This window comes from Theropithecus gelada, chromosome 8 (assembly GCF_003255815.1).
Source record: "Theropithecus gelada isolate Dixy chromosome 8, Tgel_1.0, whole genome shotgun sequence".
In the NCBI taxonomy this organism is placed as follows: domain Eukaryota; kingdom Metazoa; phylum Chordata; class Mammalia; order Primates; family Cercopithecidae; genus Theropithecus; species Theropithecus gelada.
Window position 1 is genome coordinate 35,630,466 of NC_037676.1, and position 19,661 is coordinate 35,650,126.

Consider the following 19,661-nt stretch of genomic DNA (forward strand, 5'->3'; position numbering starts at 1 on the left):
AAAACATGTTTAGTAAACGAATCAGACCTGAAATATATAGCTACTTTCCTCTCCTTTGATTTCAATAGACCTCTTTATATCATTATGCAAAGTAGCCTTTAGTGTCCCTCTATGATATTTATCCCTCTACTTCCTATTTTAATCTCGGTAATTTGAACATATTAAATCTCACTTTGGGCATCATCTCTTTGGGGCATCCTAACCTTACCTCTTTATTAAGTTAAGAGCTCTTCCTCTAGCTTCTTTAATATTTGTTGAGCATTGCTGTTAAAATTATCTGTGCACATGCCTATCTCTCTCAGAGTACAGTGAGCTCCTGTCCATACTATGTCATGGAACTGTTTATTTCCCATTATCTGGATATAGCAGATGCCCTGTAAATGAAGATTGCGCTGATCATCCTTTCAGTAGTGTGGTTTGATCTAAAATATGAAAAGATGAAATTCATAATTAGGGATCTGCTGCCATCAGATGGTCTTATAATGGAAGTAGGTTCGTGTGAGCTAAAGATTATCCTCTGTTTCTTATAACTAGCAAAAACATGGCCCTTTTCCAGTTACTGTTTAATTCCGATCTCATACATTGCTAACGCTTGGTTGGAAGTATTAAGTAAAACTGCTTTCATAAAAGCTGCAGGGAATGTTGAGTCATCTGGAAATGTGCCTCTCCTTTTTCTGTCTTCTAAAGTTTTTTATCTCTTTTCCTGAAATCTCTGTGGGTATGACCCATTGCAGAAGGATTTTGTAATTCTCTCTGATGATACCAAGGATTTCTTGGTTGGGATTCAATGTTCTTCAAATGTTCAAGTCATGTTTGTGTGAGAAACTTTGGGAATAATGTATTAAAGGTCACTAGGGTGAGGGAGAAGGGAACTTACAACATCCATCATATGAGCATTGCATATGGGAAGTGGATGGGAAAGGAATGATGAAAAATTACCATACCAATAAAAATTACTTATTTAACAAAGGGAAACTGTATTATTTTAACCTATAACAGCTGGTGATTATCTAGTTGGAACAGCAGGAGGCAAGGAGTAAAGCTTAGATTAGAATAAATACTTCAGGCCGGGTGCGGTGGCTCATGCCTGCAATCTAGCACTTTGAGAGGCAGAGCAGGAGGATTGCTTGAGCCCAGGAGATCAAGACCAGCCTGAGCAGCATAGCAAGACCTCACCTCCACAAGTAATTTAAAAGTTAACTCAGTATATTGGCGTGCACCTGTGGTCCCAGCTACTCAGGAGGCTGAGATAGGAGGATCGCTTGAGCCCGAGTGGTCAAGGCTGCAGTGCTGCAGTGAGCTGTGATCATGCCACTGCACTCCAGCCTGGGCAACAGAGAGAGACCCCAACTAAAAAAAAAAATACTCTAGCATTGAAAGCCAAAACTGAGCCTCTTAGAGATCCCAAGTACAGTTTTAAGAGAATAAAACGGCTTAAAAGGAAGGCTTCCTTCCTTCTATCCTTCTTTCCTTCCTTTGTAATTCTTTTACTTCTTTTTTTTTATTTTAATACTTTAAGTTCTAGGGTACATGTGTACAATGTGCAGATTTGTTACATATATATATATATACACACACACACACACACACACACACACACACGTGCCATGTTGGTGTGCTGCACCCATTAACTCGTCATTTATATTAGGTATATCTCCTAATGCTACCCGCCCCCCCACCCACTCCCCACAATAGGACCCGGTGTGTGATGTTCCCCTTCCTGTGTCCAAGTGATCTCAATGTTCAATTCCTACCTGTGAGTGAGAATATGCGGTATTTGGTTTTCTGTTCTTGCGATAGTTTGCTGAGAATGATGGTTTCCAGCTGCATCTATGTCCCTACAAAGGACACAAACTCATCCTTTTTTATGGTTGCCTAGTATTCCATGGTATATATGTGCCACATATTCTTAATCCAGTCTGTCATTGATGGACATTTGGGTTGATTCCAAGTCTTTGCTATTGTGAATAGTGCTGCAATAAACATACATGTGCATGTGTCTTTATAGCAGCATGACTTATAATCCTTTGGGTATATCCGCAGTAATGGGATGGCTGGGTCAAATGGTATTTCTAGTTCCAAGGCTAAACCAGAAAGAAGCTGAATCCCTGAACAGACCAATAGCAGGCTCTGAAATTGAGGCAATAATTAATAGCCTACCAACCAAAAAACATCCAGGACCAGACGAATTCACAGCCGAATTACCGGAGGTACAAGGAGGAGTTGGTACCATTCCTTCTGAAACTATTCCAATCAATAGAAAAGAGGGAATACTCCCTAACTCATTTTACGAGGCCAACATCATCCTGATACCAAAGCCTGACAGAGATACAACAAAAAAAGAGAATTTTAGACCAATATGCCTGATGAACATCGATGCAAAAATCCTCAATAAAATACTGGCAAACCGAATCCAGCAGCACATCAAAAAGCTTATCCACCATGATCAAGTGGGCTTCATCCCTGGAATGCAAGGCTGGTTCAACATACACAAATCAATAAACGCAATCTAGCATATAAACAGAACCAAAGACAAAAACCATATGATTATCTCAATAGATGCAGAAAAGGCCTTTGACAAAATTCAACAGCCCTTCATGCTAAAAACGCTCAACAAATTCAGTATTGATGGAACGTATCTCAAAATAAGAAGAGCTATTTATGACAAACCCACAGCCAATATCATACTGAATGGGCAAAAACTGGAAGCATTCCCTTTGAAAACTGGCACAAGACAGGGATGCCCTCTCTCACCACTCCTATTCAACATAGTGTTGGAAGTTCTTTTACTTCTTTTAGCAAATATTTATTGTTTGCCAAGTACATGCTAGGCAAACACTCTAGGTATAGTGGAGAATTCAGGCAAGAAACTTGCATTTAAGAAACTTAAATTCTAGTGAGGGTAGATATGAAAATTACATACATATGTAAATAAGATAAATTCAGATAAGGAGTGCCATGAGGGAAATGTGAGTGAAGTGTTTGTGAGATATGGTTGTTACAGAGTTAGATCACAGTGATGATAGAAAAAAATCTCTAAAAAGGTAAGATTTGAGCTGAAGCATGATGACAAAGAATAAAGCAATTGAAGAATTAAGGGAATAGAGTTCCAGATTGAGAGAATAGAATTGTGGAGTCAAAGAGTGCCACAAGAGTTTACTGCAAGTACCAGAAGGAGGCTCCTATGCTAGGGACATGGAGGGCAGGGGACAGCGAGGTCTTACAAGAGACTGTAAAATGGCTCAATGTCTTAAGATTCATAGGGAGGAGCTAAAAGACTCAAAGGGAATCACTCTATTCTAAGGTAAAGTGATGTCTGAGATCTTAAAGCATGAGTTGACATGGTCTGATTATATTTTAAGGTTCAACAGGCACTAAAGGCTGAAAATAGAGGAATTGTCAAAAGTAAGCCAGGAAAATGATGGTAGAAATTAGGAGTACAATTTTAATATCACATAACTTTAAATTCAACAAAATTCAACCATAACCTTTGAAATGATAAATGTAACAAACCACAAAGAAGATATAACATCATTAACATCACAGCACCAAAAATATAACCCCAACATATGTAAAACATTAAAAAGTTATTTTGATAAATGAAAAAGTAGTTAAAATAAGTGAACTAAGTATCAAATGCAAAAAGTTAGGGAATAAAAACATTAAATCTAAGCAGAATAAATTTAAAAGATAGTTAGAAAATAATGAATTATAAAACAGTTGATTACTTCAAGCAATGAAATAGAGAAATCAATAGCTAGTCTATAAACAAGGAAAAAATAAGAAAAAGAACAAATATATGAAATAAGACATTTAAATGAGAAAATAAGTACAGATAAAAAGGAAATTGAAAAAAATATATATATGCAATTAATTTTGAAAACTAGATGATTTCTTATGATAATATGAATTACCAAACTGTCCATAAAAGGAGAAATTCAAACAGACCAGTATCTGGAAAAAACAAAGTTGTCAAAGACCCATAATCATCATCACCCTCCCTTTTTGCCCCTTTGAGGAGAGACTTGGATGATTTCAAGGACTAGTCTATAAAACCATCAAGGAGTAGATATCTCTAATGCTAATTAAACAGCTCCAGGTCATGGAAAAGAAAGCATTACATTTTCTTTTCCAATGAAGACACAGTACTTACATGAAAATCCCCCCAAATAGCAAATTTTATATACCCTAAAAACTAATGCCCTTAACACTTTGAGGGAGAATACATGGGCAACCACTCAATAGAAGTCTAAGAAAAGGAAGAAGGAGGAAGAGGAAACTAGGAAGGTGGGAAAAAAAAGGAAAACGAGAAAGAGGAAAAGAGAAAGAAGGAACGTGAGAAGGAAACTCCAACAGTAAAATAAAAAGATTCCCTTCATAAAAGCATGCCCTCTAGAAGTCTTCCTATATTATTAATATTAATGGAATGACAAGGTGTTGATCAACTCTGTAGCATCTATGGGTTTGATGTTTAGTGCATTTATGGGTTAGGTGTGTTATATCAACTACCTGCAGAAAAAAATTTTTCTTCTAAATTTAGTTCCAAATATGATCCTATTCTCAAACAATTATCTTATTCCTTTTTGAGATTTTGTGTTGTGGTTAATTATGTAACTGACTGTAATTCTCTATTGCTTTGTGGCTAGAAAATGTAAAACCAAAATTACGGCTTATTTTTAGCAAGTGTATCTATTTTTAGCATCATCCTAAGCACTACTGTATGTTCACATTCTGTTTTTCTGGCTTCTCTGGCGTCTCTTTTTTTTTTTTTTTTTTTTTTTTTTCCCCAGGTAATCTAGCATTTGTGTTTTTATATTCTGCCTTAAATCCTTTCTGTAAATGCATAACTTTTTCTGTGAACATGTAATCCTCTCTGTAGATAAATTAAGCCCCTAGCAACAACAACAGTTGTCAACCTTAGTATAAAGAAGAACTAAATGCACAAATAAAGCATCATAATTCATTTCGAAATGGGAAAGAATATTTCAAAAATGGTGTTTGGAATGACTAAATAACTTATTTTGCTATTTTTGCTCATTTTCCTAATGTAATGCAACCTCTAGGGAAAAAGAATAAGAAAAACATAAAACATTGGAAAAGATCAGTTTCTTCATATTTTATATGCATTGTTTATGTGAAAATAAAATAAACCTTTTCCACCACCTTGAGATAAGCTGTATCTTTATCTTTGTTTTCTTCCTTTCCTTATTCCATATTTTATATTGAATATACCATCAAGCATCAAGAATGTACTTTGATATATATGATGAGAATACAGTTTAGAGATCGCTATCATATGAACAAAGAAAACACTGGCAGGAAACACTACACTACCTTCCTAGAAATGTTTTTGGCAGATGATTACCTTGTTTATGTTTTTTTCTGCACTGATCATTTATGGATATTATTGTTTATCTTTTCATGCACATGATACAGTATTTTAAAAGTACAAAGTAAAAACTAAATTCCTTCCTTACCCCTATCCCCAGAAGCAAGTACCTACTGCCATGAGTTTTTTCCTTCAAAGCTCTGCAAATTCTCAGCAACATTGTCAGATTTATTTTATTTAGGTGTTCAGGCCACTTGGGATACTCTTGTCCTCCCATAATTGTATCTACAAATACAAATTTTGAAATAATGTGTTACTTCTTGTGGCACTTCTTTGTGGAGAATAGTAAAGTGAATGGCCAGTGAAGCCAGTGGAGGTAAAATTAGATCTGAATTCAGGTTAGTCCATAGATCCTGTCTTCAAATAGGGATACACCCCGCGAGAAAGGGAGGGATGCCAACAGGTTTCTGAGGGGTCAGCAGGTGGAACGGTTCTCCAGCTTTCCTTGGTTCTACTTCCTAACATTGATGAAGCTGCGAACTCCACATGCTCACTTTCCTTTCCCCAACTACCATTTCACAATCCGTTTTTCAAGAGAGGCACTATCATTACCTCCTTTTTAAATGAGGAAATTGACACATATCTCATAGAAATATAATGTAAAAATTATACAGTGGGGATGAAAAATTCTATCTATAGATTTCAATAAACAAGCTAAAACATAAGAATGAGTTAACATTGTAATCATTACTGTAGTGTTGTCATTATTACATGAGTTAATAAGTGTAAAATATGCATAGGTTGTGCATATAATAAGCATATATAGGTATTGTTATTAATATTTTTATAAAGAAAATATCTCAGGACTTATATCTATAAACATAAACAATGACTAATATTGATGTTGAACCCTGTCTCATTCTAACAATAAGTGATATCTATAAATACCTACATTAATTTGAAAAGTCCATCTCATGGGTGAATGTCTTATAAAATTTTACTTTTTATGTTTTGCAATGATCAGCTTATAATATGTTGTTTAATAAAAATTATCAAGACAATTCAATATAGAAAAAAATATACAAAATAATATTTTGAGGCAGATGTCAGGAAATTTAGATTCCCTTTGAGTTTCTTGCACCTATCTTGAGATTTCAAACCTGCTGTCCCATTTTTCCATTTGTTTATTACTGGAAATAATATTTGTTAGAGGCATTAAGCAGTAATTAGTAATCAACATGACATTTTATGTTGTAACTAGGATGATCGTAAACACAGATTTCTGCTAGTTGTCCTAGTGTAATTGTTAGTAGAGCCTCTTTTATTCTTAAAAATCTATGTATGGCCAGGTGCAGTGGTTCATGCCTGTAATCCCAGCACTCTGGGAGGCCAAGGCAGGTGGATCATGAGGTCAGGAGTTTGAGACCAACATGGTGAAACCCCGTCTCTACTAAATATGCAAAAATTAGCCAGGTGTGGTAGTGCTCGCCTGTAATCCCAGCTACTCAGGAGACTGAGGCAGAAGTATCACTTCAACCTGGGAGGCAGAAGTTGCAGCGAGTTGAGATTGTGCCACTGTACTCCAGCCTGGGTGACAGAGTGAGACTCTGTCTCTTTAAAAAAAAAAAAAGAAGCTATATATTTGGACAATAAATAATATAGTCACCTTGGTTTTAAATGAAAGCAAGTTACAGGTCATTTTCCAAAGAAGAGGAGCCAACAGAGAGGAGACAACTTTGTCTCCTTGACGGCCCCACAGATTAAATTACAGCTTTGATTAGAAAGAACCTCTTTTTTTGCTTTTGTTTGGTATGCCTCTTTTTCTCTAATTTGCACCCTTCTTCCCCTTTCCTCATGGGTCATGTTCCTTCCTTTTGGTCTCATTTAGCCTTTTTGGAGATGTATATGTTTCATTAGTCTCATGAAGAAAAGTAGCTTTATTCATTAATTCTACATAGATGTATGTGTATATATATATACTTCAGTGTGTGTGTACAATTTATACACACACATATATGTGTAATTAATATCTTCCTTAGCCTTCTTAATTTTAATATGGATTTTTCCAATTTACCTTAATTTTCCTTTTCTCCTCCTTTAGTCAGTTATATGAATGTATCACATGCTACACCACCAGTTCAGGATGAGCATTTTCTCATAAACTTTTTCTGATACCCAAACTGCTTCCTCTTACCATCCAAAAGTCCATCCTGTCCAGGCATGATGGTTCATTCCTATAATCCCAGGACTTTGGGAGGCTGAGGCAGTAGAATCACTTGAGCCCAGGAGCCTGAGACCAGCCTGGCAACATAGTGAGACCTCATTTGTACAAAAAAATAAAAATACAATTACCTAGGCATGGTGACGCACACCTGTGGTCCCAGCTATTTAATTGAGAGGCTGAGGTAGGAGGATTACCTGAGCCCAGGAGGCTGAGGCTACAGTGAGCTGAGACTGCACCACCTACTCCAGCCTGGGCAACAGAGCAAAACCCTGTCTCAACAAAAACAAAACCATAAAAAACAAAAGTCCATCCCAAGCTGAGGAAAGGGAAGTCTGGTTGGGCCCTAAGTTTCTTGACAGGAATCCCCAAATCCATACTTCCTCTTTGCAAGGAGGTGGGGCAGGGAGAGCTAATTCTAGCCCACAGGGCAAAAAGGATTAATGGGTAATAAACACATTGCTCAATGGTTCTTGTGAAGCTTGCTGTTTAAAAATAACATCCTCAGCACAGGTTTTCAGTGGCAGTGGCTCACACTGTTGGCTTTGGCAGAGGGGCCTGGGCTCCTTCCCCCTGGAGCCTCTACCTGCCTCTGTTACCAGCAGTGACTAGTCTTGGACGTCTCATGTACTTGACACTTACTCTTAATCACTGACCCTGATTGCAGATACCCAGCAGCTCTAGCAGTAACCTCCCTCACATCTGGCATCCACATTCATGCCTTGTCCATGCTGTCAGTAATCATCCACTTCAAAGCCAGGAAGTGGCTGATCAATGAGGGGCACAGGGGCTTGGTAGAAATGGCCCCTGGAGGGTATGTACCTGATCCATCCCAGGCTGGCACTTCAGGAAAATTCCTCAGTGGTTGGTGGAAGGTGGTGTGGGGGTTGGGCTGGACACTTACCCCTTCCTTTGCAGAAGCAGCATGATACTTTCCAAACTTATTCTGTCCATAGTTCCCTGAGTCTGTGTCCTAAAGGCTCTGGCTGTACTTGACTTCCTCCTTCCATGATGATGAATTCATCATCGTGTTGATGAATTCACTGGACCACTGGATCTTCCAACACAGCTTGTGTTCTTGACTGGGGCAGTTTTGATAAGTGTCTTTCTGAGATCCAGCTCATCCTTTGCCCTCTGGATGAGCTTGGCCGTGGGCTTGGGTAATATTCGTTGTCAGTCTGGGTATCCCCGTATTCAGGACCAGAGATTCATCATCTCCCTCAACTTAGCCCAGAGGCGCAGGACAGCACCACAAGCCCAGGTTAGGTTCCACTATCTTGCACAACCTTCACCGTGGAAACAGCCATCTGGGCTGGCCACATTTTCCAGTTTCTTGAGTTGAAATTAATTGTATCAGAATTTTTCCTCGGAGTACTTCTTTGGCTGTATCTCAGAGACTCTGGCAAGTAATGCTTTTATTTTTATTCATGCATAATTCATCTTTTAAGTTGTTTAAATTTTAATTTTGATTTCTTGTTTGATTCATGATCTATTTAGAGAAATGTTGTGTGCTTTCACTTTCCTTGGATGGAGGGATTTTCGATTGGGGATGGAGTGGCTATCTTTTCTACTTTGGTAGAAATTTATGGTCCAAGAATGTCAAAGCTTTTATGATTTCTACTTCACAGAATTTATGGAGAAATTCTTTGTTGTCTAGTACATGATCAATTTTCATGACCATGTAATGGAATTTTGAAAGACTATATATTATCTATTTGATGTATAAGCAATACTGACCATGTAATGGAATTTTGAAAGACTATATATTATCTATTTGATGTATAAGCAATACTAATTATGTTATATGTGTTTTCCATATCCTTAATTATTTGCTGAATGATTGAAAGGGACATGTCAGAAAGCTTCATTTATAATTTTTTAGTTTTATTGACAGTCATGTATTTCCAGCAGACTTTGAATGATATATTCTTATATGATATCCACTGATATACAAAGTCACCTATTGCATCTTCTTGGTTGATAGTGCCTTTTATCAATATGAAATATCCATTTTTGCCAAATTTTGTATTATTTTTGGCTTTGTTTTGCTTTTGCTGGAATATTTTAGAATGCAATATTAGCATGTAACGTTGATCCTGTTTTCATTTTATTCCTACTGGGATATCTTTGCCCAGCTCTCTTTCAATCTTTCTTTCTTATTTCCTCTTAAGTATGTCTCTTGGAAGTGTCATATAGCTGGATTTTTGTTCTTGTGTTGATTTAAAAATACATTTATTTTTTAATTTGCCAGGAGAATGTGATCATTTTCCTTTATGGTGATCTATTTTATTGGTCTTTATATTATAATATTTAGAGATTAAATGTACTGCATAATAGAATATCTAAATATTAGTGGCTTAAACAAACAAATGGGAGATCTGTTAGCAAAGAAAGAGAGAACAGGTATTGGACACACACTAGGAGCTCTGCTAGGGTCTGAATTTCCTACCTCACCAGAGAGGCAGAACTACATGGTGATTGTGAATTTCAGGAGATTTCGGTTCAAACACTCACGCCTCCACTTCCTAGTATGTAATCTTGAGTGAGTTAATTTTTCTAAATTGGAATTCATTCACATAATATGAATATAAAGAAGGTTATAATAACACCCATTAGAGTGTTGCAAGGAGAATTCTATCATAATACATGTAAACCACTCAAGGCAGAGTAAGCACTGACCATTGGCTGATATTTACATTTTTACTTTATTTTTTATTACTTTAATTTATTTTTTGGCATCCTCTAATGTGGCTAATTTAATTTTGATGGACTATTATACACATTATGTAAATCAAATGCAGAACAAACTATCTGCCCTATATTTCTCTGTGTATCTTTGTGTGTTTATTATATCTATATGCTCCTTTTGTATGAGAATAATTGCAGGGGAGGTCAGGTAGCATTATACATGTAGTATGATTCCTTCTTAACATTTACTTTAAAGTCTAAAATTACACTAAAACCTAATTTTATCAGTTTTATTATGTACCAGTTTTTCTTACATAACATACTATTTCTTTCTGAATTTTTCTTCTTTTTTTTTTTTTTTTTTTTTTAAGAAGTGCCCATATTCATTTGCCATGGGGAAGTGTGGGTAGTATACTTTCTGAATCTTTGAGTGTCCAAAAATGTTTTTTTTTTTTTTTTTTGCTCTTACAAGTAAACAACAATGTGGTTGAGTTTAGAATTCTTGGCTTGCAATCTGTTTTTCCTAAAACTCTGTAAAAGTTGCTCCAGTGTTTTCTAGCACTTAGGGCCACATGCCAGGTACTAAGCTATTGTCTAGCGGCTCCCAATGTAGCCTCTCTCCTCTGTTTTGTGAGGCGGGGCCAGAACTCAGCAAGTGTGTCTCTTCTATAAGCTTGCTCCTAAACTCTGCCAATAGAGAGTACAAGACGAGGCAGGAAGCCTAGAGGTCAGAAAAGGGAGCCGTTTGTTGCTTCTGTGTTTTGTGTCTGTTCCTTTCAGTCCCACCTACTCAACAGATTTTTAGTCCAGTTGTTGTACTTGATTCTTGTTTCCATTTTTTTTCTTCCAACATTGCCACAAGCAGCTCACAGCATCACTGCAGAGGCACAATTACCATCTGTGCTGGGATCCTTCCTCTTAGATCTTGAGGACTAAATTCTGATTATTTTATCTTGCCCAAATTCCTATCTAAGGGATGTAGGGAGTCATGCCCTACAAACCGTAAATTCTCATCGATAGGTTTTATTTAACCCTATATATTGTGAGTTACTTTCTAATCTGACTGGCATAACATTATGCCAGAAGAAGAAAGTCAAATTATTTTTACCCCAAAACATGTTTCTTTGCCATATTTTGAATGGCCCTGCAAAGCTGTCCTTTGTGGGGAAATATTTGCATGTGTAAAGAATCTCTATTAACATAGCTAGATCTTTTTCTTCCAGGCCCTCCCAATCCTAAAGAGCTTAACTAAGAGTCCAGCAAGTTTTAAAGATCTGGATAGGAAACATTTGTCATCTATTGTCTCTAAGGGCAGCTATCATAAGACTTCAGAAGAACCTTGGTCTCCTCAGTCTTTTACCTTAACTTGAACATTTCCTTTCTATCAATCCCAGGTCTCCAGACAAACTCAACCAATTGTCAACCAGAAAATGTTTAAATTTACCTATATCCTGGAAGCTCCCCACCACTGCTTTGAGTCCTGCCTTTCCATATTAAACCAATGTATTTCTTAAATGTATTTGATTGCTGTCTCATGCCTCCCTAAAATGTATAAAACCAAGCTGCACACTGACCACCTTGGGCACAGGTTCTCAGGATCCCCTGAGGGCTGTGTCATGGGCCATGGTCACTCATATTTGGCTCAGAATAAATCACTTCAAATATTTTACAGAGTTTGACTCTTATCGTCGACAGTCTGAATCCCAACTCCAAAGAGCACCTCTTTTAAACTACTAAATTTTGAGAATTCCAATCTCTTTTTTGTTGATCCCCCAGGCACTGGGGTGCAGAAGCTCACAGTGAGTTACGCCCATATTCCTCTTTTTGCCTTTCTGATCCTCCAATCCTACTTAATAAACTTTTAAAATTCAATTCTCTTAAAATGACTGGTATGACTTATGCTTTCCCTTCCGGATCCTGATTGATACAGATTAGAAAGGAGAATTACAAAGTCAGTCTTACTCTCTTTAGTTTGCAGATAACCTGTATTTTTATATTTTCCAATGTAGAAAAGTATAGACTATCTTCAAAATCTGAAATTTCCCCATGATATGGCTGTGTGTGTGTCTTCTTTCAATGTTTCCTCCCTGACAAGTTTTGGTGGGCCTTTTCAATCTAGACTCAGGTTAGTTTTCAGTTCAGGGAATCACCTTTTGCTTTTTTCTTTAGCTATTCTTTTTTTTTTTTTTTTTTCTGGGGGGGGGGTGGGTAGAAGTGTTTGTCTTATCCTTCTAGAATGCCCATTATAGTTGTTTCTCTTGCATTTAACCTCCCTGCCTTTTATTTTTTATTTATTTATTTATTTATTTTATGGCGTATCACTCTGTCACCCAGGCTGTAGTGCAGTGGTGCAATCTCGGCTCATTGCAACCTCCGCCTCCCGGGTTCAAGCAATTCTCCTGTTTCAGCCTTCTGAGTAGCTGGGACTACAGGCGCATGCCACCACACTTGGCTATTTTTTTTTTTTTTGTATTTTTAGTGGAGATGGGGTTTCACCATATTGGTCAGGCCTGTCTTGAACCCCTGACCTCAGGGGATCCTCCCACCTTGGCCTCCCAAAGTGCTGGGATTACAGGCATGAGCCACTATGCCAGGCCCCTGCCCTTTTAATTATAATTTTTATCTCGGTTTTTTTGCTTGGTGGTTTTGGAGAATTCCTTTATTCTAGTTCACTTTCATCAGTAGCCATTCTGCTATTCAGTACCTCTATTGAGATACCAATTTTGTCAGTCACATTCCCTCCTGCCCTAAGACTTCTCTCATTCTCTTATTGTTCCTTCTGATTGTAGGCTGCACTTATTTCATCAGTATAATATCCTCTCAAGTCTCACTAGAAACTCTAATTGTAACTTTAAACTGTTAAATCGTAACAGATTCTGTGTTAACTCTTTCATGAAAGTCATTCCATGTACTTTCTTTGCCTGATCCTCCTGTTTTCCTATACTTCTCATAAAACAGGCACTTCTCCATGGTATGTTACTATTCCCAAGGTTTAGAGTACTCCTGGTGCCCTTTTTAAAAAGCATTGCATTTTGTTTCTTATCTGAAGACCCCCACAACTATCCGCTAACTAAACAGGGATTTTTAAATCCAGTTGTGAAAATCAAAGTCCCAGGTTTCTATGTGTTTCCTCATAAAGATAAGCGTGGGAAATAAGGCTGAGGCCAGCAACTCTACAAACGAGGCTCTGTCTGGATGAGGTCTCCACTCTTTCAGTTAATTTTTCTTTGATTTCTTTCTAGTGTGCTTCCTAGAAAAAGAACTGTTGCCACTAGCCAAGAGGTTCCTCCTCCGGGACTGCTCAGCCTCAGGGTGTCTCCTCTCCACCACTTTCAGCTGGGTGGCCCCATCTCCAATCCATGGCCTCTATGGCTCAGGTAGAGGGCTTTCTACCCATCTCTGAACAGTCAACTCTTCCAGATTTTGCTCCTCCAACCCAGTGAAAAATTTACAGCTCTTCTCAGAATTATCTATCATTTCTACCCGACTCACTGAACAGTGTCAGTCAGAGCCCTAGCATCAGAAAGTACTCATCTTGAGAGTTGGTAAGAATGACTGACAACAGTATAACAGGTTTGAAAAAGGAAAGTGTTATCGGAAGGAAAGAAAACTGCAGTAGAGTTCAGCAATGTTCTTCAGCAAAACAGGACTGAGTGTGCAGCAGGGTGCTTCAGCAAAGCAGGACTGAGTGTGTAGCAACAGGACTGAGTGGTCACCAAGGTGCTTTGACAAAACAGGACTGAGTGTGCAGCACGGTGCTTCAGCAAAGCAGGACTGAGTGTGTAGCAACAGGACTGAGTGGTCACCAAGGTGCTTTGACAAAACAGGACTGAGTGTGCAGCAGGGTGCTTCAGCAAAGCAGGACTGAGTGTGTAGCAACAGGACTGAGTGGGCACCAAGGTGCTTTGACAAAACAGGACTGAGTGTGCAGCAGGGTGCTTCAGCAAAAGAGGACTGAGTGTGCTGAGATGGATTTTTCCTTAGGGGTGTTTTGGACCTTTAAGCAGGAGCTTAAGGGAAATTTGAACCATATTCGCCCATAGGTCTGCATAAATGATTACATTTGTAGACATCGTGGTGCCTTGATGTCAACAAGGGTTGCGCGATGAGTTTCGACATGCATGCAATCCAGAGATGTATAGAAATTCTGGTTACTTGTAAATTTGGGGGAAAGAAACATGGAACCAGATGCCTGCTTTAGGTAATAGGAAAGCCCAGTTACTTGTAATTCCTCAGGTAAGCAGTTTTGTCTCTGGATGGTCTGCTTGATGGGCATCAGGTGATCTTTCCTCTCCTTAGTGTCCACAAAGCTGTCAGCTCCCAGTGCCTTCTTTTGGTTTTAATATACATTTTGCTGTTGGTTTCCTATGATTTCTGGGTAATGTTCTTTGGGTTTGTGGTATTCAATTCTTAGTTTTGACAATTTTTTTTCTTTTTAAATTTACTTACATGTTTTTGTTCATTTCCATGGGTGGGGGGGGGGTTGTAAAAGTAAGGCATGTATGCCATCATCTTTCCAGAAATCTGTCAATATATGATTTTTACTTGAACCTTCTATGGGATTTCATAAGAGAAAAAATGTACATAATCATATGTAAAGAAAAGTAAAAGGATTTCATTAAAATTATTAATAATTATCAATATGCTGCTGTTAAACGTATATATGTGTGTATAAATACACACAAACACGTATATATCTCCACTCCCAACAACTTTTCTGAGCTTCAGACCACAGTTGCAACTGAATATCTGCATGAAACTGTCAAACTTAGTACTATCTTCATCAATATTTAACCTAGATTTTTAAAATGGAACTTACAGGGCCAAGCGCCGTGGCTCACACCTGTAATCCCAGCACCTGGGAGGCCAAGGCAGGCAGATCACTTGAGGTCAGGAGTTTAAGACCAGCCTAGCCAACATGGTGAAACCCCATCTCTACTACAAATGCAAAAATTAACTAGGTGTGGTGGCAGGTGCCTGTAATCCCAGCTACGCAGGAGACTGAGGCAGGGGAATTGCTTGAAATAGGAAGGCAGCGGTTACAGTGAGTCGAGATTGTGCCACTGCACTCCAGCCTGGGCAAAAGAGAAAAACTCCGTCTCAAAAAAACAAAAAACAAAACAAAAATGGAACTTACAATAAGAGCTGAGACCCCAGCACTACCACTTACAAAGCTCTTGAAAGAAAACCAGTTGAAGCTCCTAACCTCTTACCCAATCACTTGTAAACTAGGGTAAATTTGAAATAGAAGAGCATTTTTGGAAGGGACTCTGCTGTTGGAGAAATGTGAGGGTACTTTCCTCTCATCTCAAACTTAGGACAGGAAGCTGAAGAGGGACCACTCAGAAATCTCAATTTGCCTTCCTTGGAACTTTGGGAGCACAGAGGACAGGTCTGTGCCTCCTCTGTGGCTCACTGTTGGCTAGCTGCTTTGTGTCAGACGAGTTGCCACCCAGGACATAATCTGTCCCTTCCAGTGTTTGTTGGAGCAAAGAAAACTTAAGAGTTTCCATGGGCCAAACATGAATCACAGGGGAGAGACTTCTATAACCAGCTGAACGGGGGATCTGGGAGGATAAGGGTTCATGCGGAAAATAGGAGGGTGGGAAGTAGCGAGAGAAGAGTGACTGTGAGAGAACAGGCTTCACAGAAATAAGGGAACCACAAATCAAAAAGATTGTCTTCCCTCTTCCCCTTCTTCCCCTTGCATTTTCCCCCTTTATTTTGCTTTGTTTTATTTTCAAAGAATTTCACTTCTAACATATCAGATGATTTGCATATTAATTATCTTCATTTGTCATCCAGGCTGTGATGTCCATGAGGGGGCAGGGATCTTTGTGTATGTTGCTCACTGATGAACAGAAGAGTACTTGGGTCACAAGAGGAGCGAGAGAAATCTTTGTGGAATTTGAACATGAATTCAGTTGGAATCTCCAAAGAACAATGGGACCACCATGAAAGTAAACATTAAAGACCTTTCATGGCCAGATAGCCCCAGGGTGTGAGCACCATGATCTAACACCAGTCAGAGAAGCAAGTTCCTTCTCTCATCTCCCTTTTCTGATCCCTCCCCAGATGGAGCTACAATTCTGGAGAGGTCAGTGCTGGCCTAGTCAGCAGAATCCAGGAATAACAACCTAGAAATGGTTAATAGAGATGAAACCAAGTCCTTTCACAATATACATAGCCCACCCAAGGAATATCTGAGCTAAAATTAAGAGAAGATTTAATCCTAAATAAAAATCCAGAGTTTCATTATTAGAATTACACTGGACTGAACATGTTCAAGAGCTGGATCATTTGGAAACAAGAAATAACTGGAGGAATGTTAAATTACCTAAAATTAACCTGAAATGCATTAAGGCCGCCAAAGGTTTTATCCAAACACCCCCAGGGCTTTGAATGGACAGTTTCTAATTGCATTCCCCGAGTTATCCCTGTTTTACCGAGGCACTGGCATAGGAAAAAACCACCTTCTTCTCACTTGTAGCGTTTTCGCTACTGGGAAAATTCTGGCTATACTTTAGGGAATACATGTCTGTAATTTTTTCTATAGTATAACCAACAATTCAAATCCAGGGTCTATTTCCCATAACCCCTTCTTTTCTAGTGTGTGATAAGTTGCATAATGCCTATTAAGCACTTAATAGATGTTTGATGAGTGAATAAGTGATCACAAGATAGGGCCTCTTGAGATCAAAGATTAAAAGCCTCTAGAAGTGCAAGAAGAACAAACTGTGTATTCTGAAGTGTATGCAAGTGAAAATTAAGTAAGTAAAATTGGTGCATATTCATTTTTTTAATAGTCAGGAAAGGTCCAATCATGTTTTCTTGAATCAGCCAGGCGTGGTGGCTCAAGCCTGTAATCCCAACACTTTGGGAGGCAGAGGCAGGCGGATCACTAGGTCAGGAGATCGAGACTATCCTGGCAAACACGATGAAACCCCGTCTCTACTAAAAATACAAAAAAACTAGCCAGGCGTGGTGGTGGGCGCCTGTAGTCCCAGCTGCTCAGGAGGCTGAGGCAGGAGAATGGCGTGAGTCCGGGAGGCGGAGGTTGCAGTGAGCCGAGATCGCATCACTGCACTCCAGACTGGGCGATAGAGCCAGACTCCGTCTCAAAAAAAAAAGTTTTCTTGAATCGATAAATGAATGAATGAATGAATGAATACTAACATAAGTGAATATGTGAATAAATGGCTGTACATGCACAGGCATGGTAAAAAGAGAAAACAAGCTTTTGTCGATGTTGTTTAATGCAAATAAAGTGGATTTAGACATTTGTTCCTGTTTTTCATTTTCAGGTGATCCTTGTCTTTGTACTAAGCATTGGGTCTCTTATTATCTATTTCATCAATTCTGCTGAGTGAGTACAATGTCCAGCCATGCTTGTCTGCTATATCAGTACATTGCTCGGCTAATTTGGAATTTTCTCCTCAGGAATAATGCTTAATATACTTTCACACACACATGCACGCACACACACAAGCTCATAAAGAATGATGTGTTTGGCCTCTCCCAGTAAGCACTAAGCCCAGCTCTGCAAAATATACAAGAGTTTCCTTGTATCCTGCCACCTTCCACTGCTAGGGGTCAGGGTGGTCTGCAACCCCCACTCCAGATTTATTCTGGAGTCTCTGGGACACCAGCCTTCAGCTTTCTTTCCCTCACTTAGGCCACTCATAAAGATTTTGTATGTCTTTGGTTTCCTTGGGTGTTGGAGCAGAAACTTTTGGTTTCCTTGGGTGTTGGAGCAGAAACTCTGTTGTAGTTTCAGGGTTTCTCATAGGTTTCAGGCAACTTCAGATGGTATTAAGAAAGGAAAATGCCAGCCCTCACCTGCGACAAAGAAGCGAATTGTTGCCTGCTGTCTCTGAAAGCATCCCCTTCTTATTGCTCAGGGTTAGGGCAGCTATTTTGGACAAAGCCCACTCTACTCTGAATTCCATGTCAATCACCTGGGAATTATATTGGATTTCTAGCTAAAATGGACTTGGGATTGCAGGGCCGCAGAAAGCCAGGCAACTTTAGAGAACCTAGGGAAACTGGTTGTCTTTGCATTGTAAATTCCTAAGAGATCTTTTAGGAGATTTTCTTTGAAATTGGTTCAAATCAATCCATTTGACCTAGAGTATCTCTGTATCAGAAGAGAATAAAGTCAAAATATACTGACTAGATAGATGATCCTGCAAACCAGGAAGAGCTCCCTCATCTCTCTGGCTCTGAATCCCCATTGTTAAAGTGGAAATAGAACCAATACATCCTACGAAAGAAATTGTGGGTAATTTTTCTGTTATTTCCAGTGCCATGGGCAGTCCACTGGTTTTGTTCATGCATTCCTCTACTCCCAAAAGAAAAGTTAATTTCCTTGAGATCTGAACTTAAGTATCTGGATTCATGGTGAATAAAGAAAAATTTTCCTATTCTTTCCCTTTAGTTGATCTTATATAGACATCACTTTTAAAATGTTCATCTTCACAAACTGTCCTTCTTTCTTTCCCAGCCCTGTTGGAAGCTGTTCATCATACGAAGATAAAACCATTCCTGTTGATTTGGTTTTCAATGCTTTCTTCAGTTTCTATTTTGGATTGAGAGTAAGTACCTACTGAAAGTGGGAGTGAATATCCAAACACCACAGGCACAACATACAGAGAACTAACTGTGTCTCAGTTAGTCCTACAATCTGCCTGAGTTTTCAAACTCTAAAGATAGATCATCTGTGCCCTAACTTGCTAAATATATACTGATCCCTAAAAACTCTTTCTCTTGCACGTGAAACCCTAAACCAGGTTAAAAGTTCCAATACAGCATGAAAGTGATTCTTTTGTTAAATGCCATCATCGTGTTCCCATGGCCTCCTTACTGGCTTCCCATCTTTACTAATAAAGTCAAACGAGCAGAACTTGAGTAGCAAGTCTCTGGAGATGTCCTTGGCTCCACTGGTGGCATGCCTGCAATACAACTGTGGAAAATAACTTTGTATCTTTATTTCATTTTGTTACACTCATTTGTTAAATATTTCTCTCTCTCTAGAGGTATTTATTAAGACCTTTTCTAGATCTAGATTTCAATCTCTTTATTCATTCCTTGTTTGTGGGAGACTAATGTGTGTATATAAAATATACACATATATGTATGTATATATAGGCATGCTATATATAAAAACATATCTTTTTTTTTTTTTTAAGACAGGATCTTGCTTTGTCACCTAGGCTGGAGTACAATGATGCATTCTTCGCTCACTGCAACCTATACCTCCCAGGTTCTAATGGTTCTCCTGCTTCAGCCTCCTGGGTAGATGGGATTACAGGTGCCTGCAACCATGTCCAGCTAATCTTTGTATTTTTGGTAGAGACAGGGTTTCACCATGTTGGTCAGGTTGGTCTCAAACTCCTGACCTCAAGCTATCTGCCTGCCTTGGCC

General features: G+C 38.7%; 1 protein-coding gene across 1 annotated transcript in view; it reads left to right on the plus strand.

Moving 5' to 3' along the window:
• Nucleotides 1-19,661, plus strand: part of KCNU1 (potassium calcium-activated channel subfamily U member 1) — a 162,382-nt gene that overhangs the window by 3,981 nt on the left and 138,740 nt on the right. Inside the window, exons 3-4 of the mRNA XM_025394530.1 lie at nucleotides 17,543-17,604; nucleotides 18,742-18,832. Of these exons, the coding sequence (XP_025250315.1) occupies nucleotides 17,543-17,604; nucleotides 18,742-18,832 (153 nt within the window). The remainder of the gene's footprint in view (nucleotides 1-17,542; nucleotides 17,605-18,741; nucleotides 18,833-19,661) is intronic.